The 6,974-nt window shown below is 32.6% G+C and overlaps 1 protein-coding gene across 1 annotated transcript; it reads left to right on the top strand.

The window, feature by feature from the left end:
- The first annotated feature begins 2,737 nt into the window (after positions 1-2,737).
- LOC146956952 (ubiquitin carboxyl-terminal hydrolase 2-like) lies at positions 2,738-6,974 on the top strand. Its single transcript, XM_085732939.1, has 6 exons — positions 2,738-2,831; positions 2,982-3,035; positions 3,134-3,180; positions 5,597-5,643; positions 5,752-5,854; positions 5,940-6,974. The coding sequence occupies exons 2-6, from the start codon at positions 3,005-3,007 to the stop codon at positions 6,714-6,716; spliced, it is 1,005 nt and encodes a 334-aa protein (XP_085589065.1). The 5' UTR covers positions 2,738-2,831; positions 2,982-3,004; the 3' UTR covers positions 6,717-6,974.

The following is a 6,974-nucleotide window of genomic DNA, read 5'->3' on the forward strand; positions in this document are numbered from 1 at the left end:
TCTTTCAGATTTCAATAGTAGTTTGGTTTTTCTTCTCTTTCAATAACGTGGAATTCTTGTGTCTAGTATTGATTAATTTCAAAAATGTTAGTTGAAAAAAAAATGTGGATTTAGTGCTTGGGATATGAGTGGCAGGGAATGGAATCGATAATTTGAATGTGATGCAATCTTTGCTTTATAACATTAGAGAAAGATCTCGAAAATAAAAAAGATGAAATAATCTTCTAAAAAAAGGAGTTTTGATAAATGGAGAAGAAAGCATCATGCACATATAAAAGTAGAGGAAACAATTATAATTTCAGAATTATAAAGTTGTGATTGGGAAATCTTTGAGAAATTGGCGAGATGTTTTCATGCAATTTTGTAAATTCCTGATGTTAACGAGCCATGAAGGATTAGAAAATAGAAATTACAGAGCCTCAATTTACAATCAAGGAGAAGACGCCGTGGAGAGATGTTGGTGAAGAGATGTTGGTGAACGCTTTTTAGAATTGATTTAGCCTACAATATAGCTCACATTAGTGTAATTAATTTTATTTTGGGCCATTAGATTAAAACAATATTAATGGTGGAGATTTGGAGTAACTCTTTTAAGTTACTCTTGGAGTCAATATATCCTCCCCCTATATATATATATATATATATATATATATATATATATATATATATATATATATATATATATATATATAGAGGATGTTTATTATGTGAATGACTATCTTATATGAGAATGATGAGAATGATCATCAACCATTGGATTATAAATAGATGGTTGAAATTAAAAAGTCACATATATACCTTATTATAATAATTCTCATAATAAATTCATTTCCTTTTTCATCTTCTTCTCAAGAAAATCCTGATTTATGCTACCATCTCTCTTCCGATGACCACCTCTCTTTTCAACGGTTACCGTTCAATCTCCGATGAAGATTGATTCTTCTTTCTTCTTCTCCGCCCTAAAACAAATCGAATTCTACTTTCTCTCTTATCTCATTGGATTCATTCATTATAACATTTCTTCATGTCCTAGATCTCACCCTCCTGAATAATTTCAATTTTTAAATTAAGTTTAATTGATTTATCCCAATCTCATTATACAAATTCTTATATGCTTACTAATTCACTATATACAAATCCACTTGTATATATCTCGCAAGACTCACAAATTCACTTGTATATACCATTTTTTTAATTCTGTTTAATTGATTTATCCCTACATACAAATTGATTTATCCCTATCTACACAAATGAACTTTCAGTAACGTTTTTGCAATGAAATTTATTTGGCCATGCATTCAAGATGATTTAATTAGATTGGAATATGAATTTAATTTTGTTTAGCTATGATTGTGGGGAGAAGAAGATGAAAAGGGAAATGAGTTTATGAGAATTGATATAATAAGGTGAGGTATATATATGACTTTTAAATCTCAACCATCTATTTATGATCTAATGGTTGATGATCATTCTCATCATTCTCATATAAGATATTCATTCTCATAGTATACATCCTCTATATATATATATATATATATATATATATATATAAAGTATAAACAATAATGTTCCTGTTTTAGTGGGGTAGTTCCTATCTTAATGAGATTTTGTCTTAATTACTAACTTGAATAATATCATAAAAGGATAAAATAATAAATAAAACTATTTAAATTACGAGTAAAATAGGAAAGGAAAAAGTCGTGTATTCTCTTTATATATAGTATAGATGCTGGCGGAATGACAGACACTTACACACATATGGATGACAAAACGAGCCAACCCACCTCGCCACGTTAATAACTGGTCTTAAAAGGGGCGAAGCAGGCCAACTGATAACGTATGGTTGAAAATCTCTCCCCGTCCCCTTTTATGGCGGACCAGCAGGTTGAGCCATATTTTTTTCTTCTTAAATTATCAATCAAAAACTTCACATAAACAATGTAAAAATATATAAATTTAAAGCAAATTTAAGAAAATATAAATATATAACTAATGACTCAGCTAAAATCATGCATGTTATCATTCAAAATAAAAACTTCATGAGTTACATCATCTAAAAATCTATAATGAATCAATAAGACATCCAAAATAAACTTTTTTTTGACAAAGACATTGAAAATAAAAACTTGATGAGTTATCGATTGACTAACTACTAAAAATACGAAGCTGAACCCATAAAACAAAATAATTAATTACATGAATTTTCTTTCAGCATCATATGGAGGAGAAAGTTGAAAATTTCATTGTGATTTATAAATAAAAAAAGTGAAAAAGAGAGTTTATTTTATTTTGATTCAACGAGACTACTCGCCCCGTTTCTTTACGGGTTAGACAGAGCAGCACCCTATTAGTGACATGTTCAAAATCTCAACTCACCCTGCTAAAAAAGTGGGTTAAATGGTTGACGGGTTCAACTTATTTTGTCATTCTTACGTGTTAGTCTTTCTGCTTATTTTACTACACTAATACATGTAAATTATGAAATCGATATTAAGTTGTTTTTGGTAGTGGCCGGAGTTTGAACCCCGGATCTTGCATATTTTTATGCATTGTCCAACCAACTAAGTTAAGCTCACGAGAACTATATTAAGTTGTTAAAATATAATGATCCAATTCATAATAAATGATTAAATTTATAGATTAATAACTTGACAATTTAATAGAGTGAAAAATCTTTTTAAAATATTCATAATGTATTTGAGAGTGTTTTATTTTATAAAGTGAGAGATTATTTGAGAGTTTTAGTCTAAAGTATAAACCCTCGAGGGAGAAGATAATAGAATTACAGTGGAGTGCAGTCACAGAGAAATCAGAAGCAGAAAAACGCAAAGGTACTCTTTCTATTTTTCATCGTTTTCGTGCTTTCACAACCCGAGTTTTTTATGGTTTCCGAGGATAAGATTAGGAACAGGTTTTGTTTATTAACTTTGTCGGTGACATACAAAAAAAATTGCTTAAAGCTTGTGTTTTTTTTTTTGCAGCTTGCTTCGTTCAAATTGGAATCATGTCTTGGTGCACCATTGAATCCGATCCCGGTATACCCATTGAATTTTTTGAATTGAAATTATTATTAATGTTGTGTTTAGGGTTTTGATTGCTACATTGATGTTTTTTTTTCCCTCTTTCTCCCCAGGTGTTTTTACTGAACTTATTCAGCAAATGCAAGTGAAAGGGGTTCAGGTAATTTTATTGAACTTTTTCCCTCATTGTTTTTAGCTTTTGTTTCCTCTTTAGGATATTTAGGTTCTGTTTGGATTGACTTATTTGAGCTTATCTACATGCATAACCACTTGTTTGACTGTTTGGGAGATCTTATTAAAACAACTTACTACATGTTCATAAGCTGTTTCCATAAGCTCTCCAAGATAGCTTATGAAAACAGATTATAGCTTATATGAAAACAATGTAACTTCGTTTTATCTTTGTACAAAAAATAGCTTATGCATAACTTATTTTTGACGTGGCTAAAACAATAATGTCAATAAAAATTGCTCAATGAAATTAAAGACTATACTATTTCTTTCAAAATAGCATTTTTAGTAGTTTTTATAATCCTAACAAATGCTAATTGGGACAAAATAAGTCGTCAACTTCCTCTAACACTTCATTTTTATAGACATTCTTGATATGTAAAAAAACTTTGGGAGAATTTTGGTGTGGCTATAGCCACACCTAGCCATGAATTGCATCCTCCCCTGACATAACCACACTTATCATGATAAGCGCTTATGCTATAAGTTGAAAAATAAGCTGTTTACGCAAACAGGGTCTTAATTTGCTTGACATGCTCATTTGGAACTTTTGAAATCATTATCAGGGGGGTATTTTTTATGAACATACATTACCATTTTTTTTTAACATTTCTAGGTGTTATAATTTGTTATTTATAAGCCTGATTTTGTGAAAGTCTTCAGAGACTGATGCATTATAACATTCCTAAAGAAAGTAAGTATCCGGTTAGAGGGAAGAGGGAGTGTACTACTAGGGAGAGTGTAAAATGTCCTCTAAAATATATTTGGAATAAAAGAGGATGTGACTAGGAATAAGACAGGCAAAGGCTGCTCAGTCTCTTTTCAGGTGGTAACCGTCTTGAATCAGTCATGTTTAAAACACCAAAATTAAGAAGTAAAACAACCATCCACGACAATTTTTGTTGAAAAGAGACTTCCTTGAAGATGCCAGCATTTCAATTTAATCAAATTCACCAAATAATTACATAAAATGCACTTTGTCTTTATAAACGAACCATCAGAAACCCCTCTCTAACAAAACACAATACACTGTGTTCACACAAAGTCCTCAGACATTGTCCTGTGGTATTTGAAGTTAAATAAGAGTAAATCTTCAATTTGGTCATAAATATCACTCTCTACTATTTGTTCCTTGAACTATCGAAAATGATAAACAATCACTAAACTATTCTCAATCTTTCAAGTTAGTCCCTCGGTTACTTACAAAATAGGACAAAGAGTTATAGTTCATGGACTTATTTGATAGATTGAGAATAGTTTAGGGCTGTTATTATATTTCTATAGCTCAGAGGCCAAATGAGAGAGGAAGTGATAGTTTACGGACCAAATTTAAGGTTTACTCTTTGCAATAAAAGGATGCATGCCAGTGTAATATTGTATTAAATCCATAAAGTGGTGGAGTGAAGGAATCTGTTCTGCTGTATCTAAATTTAAATTTTCAACTAAAGGGACGAAGGTGGTGAAATTATATAATTTTTTTCTCATAGCATTGCTATAGACTGGTGGTTTCCTTTTCAGATAAGCAAGCATGAACCATAGATAAAAGTAGGGTTTCCTAAGACTCCTTCCATGCTGGAGTCTATGGTGAGGTTGGACCCGTTATGTATATGTTGTATGTAGACAGCTTTACCTGGATTTACAAGAGGTTCCCATGAGGCCATGACCTCTTCATCACATAGCTACAGCTATTATTGTTGTGCCAAAGCTCCCCTTCAAGCAGGAACCGTAGATAGAAAATGAAAATTAAGGACTGTTTGATTTATTTCAGAAAATGTTTTCAGTTCATAAGTATTTCTTGTTTTCGTTTTAAATCACTAAAATATCTCTTATTTTTACTTTGTTTCTTGTTTTGAAAGAATTGCCAAGAAATAGTTAAAAAATAAAATGTTGTTTTCATTGTTTTGTTATAAATGTATGAAAATAGGAAATGAAAGGTGACACTTTTTTAAGTAAAAGAAAAATTAAAAAGCAAAAAGGCAATACATATTTTCTTGCTGTAAACAAGTTCGAAAATGTGGAAGGGGATGTGGCACTCCTTCCAGAAAAGCTTGTGTGTGGCAGTTCCTGGGCATGAGTTAAGCACATCGTTGATTGCTATTTCTTGCTGATTCAGAATACAGCTAATTTGATCCATCTGGGATTGTCACAACCAAATCAGAAAACTATCAGAAAATTATGATTTTAATTGTTCAACTAGCACAATTTTTTTCCTTTTCAATGGAATGCATTCTGTGATCCAGAATACCTCTGTAAATATCAGGGTTCTGTGAAATTAGTTTTTCTTTATCCTAGTCCAGTTAGAATTTTTAGTATATGTTACCCACATGCTAGATATGTCTTGGCAGGTAGAGGAACTGTACTCATTGGACCCCGATGCTCTCAATAGCCTTAGGTCAGTGTACTATCTCAGTCGGTCTTGAACTTTTAATGATGGTTATCTGTGTGATATTTAATTAGTGAACATTTGTCTGCTCTATGGGGTTTCCACACTCAATTGCAGGCCTGTATACGGATTAATTTTTCTTTTCAAATGGCGCCCAGGGGAAAAGGATGAACGTGCTGTAATCAAAGATCCCAATCCTAACTTATTTTTTGCAAGCCAGGTTATTTTCTTTTAAGAATTAAAAATCAAAATCATCATTGCTGTGTAATTTTTTAGTTTAACTAATCTTATGGATTCATTTGTAGGTAATTAATAATGCTTGTGCAACCCAGGCAATCTTGTCTATTCTTCTTAATTCACCGGATGTTGACATTGGTCCAGAGTTGACAAAACTGAAAGAATTTACCAAGAACTTTCCTCCCGAGCTCAAAGGTTTGGCTATCAATAACAGTGATCCCATACGTGCAGCCCATAATAGCTTTGCAAGACCAGAACCTTTTGTCCCTGAAGAGCAAAAGGCTGCTACCAAAGATGATGATGTTTACCACTTTATAAGCTATCTACCTGTTGATGGAGTATTGTATGAGCTTGATGGATTGAAGGAGGGTCCCATCAGCCTTGGCCAGTGTACTGGTGGGCAAGGTGATATGGAATGGCTTAAGATGGTGCAACCTGTGATCCAGGAACGCATCGAAAGGTATTCACAGAATGAGATAAGGTTTAATCTCCTTGCAATCGTTAAGAACAGGAAAGAGGTGTATACTTCCGAGCTGAAGGAACTTCAAAAGAGAAGGGAGCGGATTTTGCAGCAGCTGTCTGCATCGAAGGCAGAGAGACTGGTGGACAATAGCAGTTATGATGTGCTGAACAATTCTCTCTCTGAAGTGAATGCTGGGATTGAAGCTGCTACTGAGAAGATCTTAATGGAGGAAGAGAAATTCAAAAAATGGAGGACAGAAAATATTCGTAGGAAGCACAATTACATACCCTTTTTGTTTAACTTTCTTAAGCTTCTTGCTGAGAAGAAGCAGTTGAAGCCCCTCATTGAGAAGGCCAAGCAGAAAACAAGCAGTTCTCGGTGAACAATTGTGTCACTTTATAGACGACTATCACCATATAGATAATCATGTTGCACTTGATTTTATTTTCGCCACTCTGTTGAGTACTGATACACTAGTTTTTTTTGTTTTCCTATCCAAGGTTACTCTGCCTTTTTTAGTATAGAATCATGTTTTCAACTTGTTAGTGAATCGTTCATCTGGATTTATAAGGTAATGCTAAAAATGCAGTTGAGAACACAGACAAGTAACTTATTAATAAAGCCAATGTTTTAGACTTAA

This window comes from Medicago sativa, chromosome 1 (assembly GCF_051527215.1).
Source record: "Medicago sativa cultivar Bolivia chromosome 1, Bolivia_mono, whole genome shotgun sequence".
Classification (NCBI taxonomy): domain Eukaryota; kingdom Viridiplantae; phylum Streptophyta; class Magnoliopsida; order Fabales; family Fabaceae; genus Medicago; species Medicago sativa.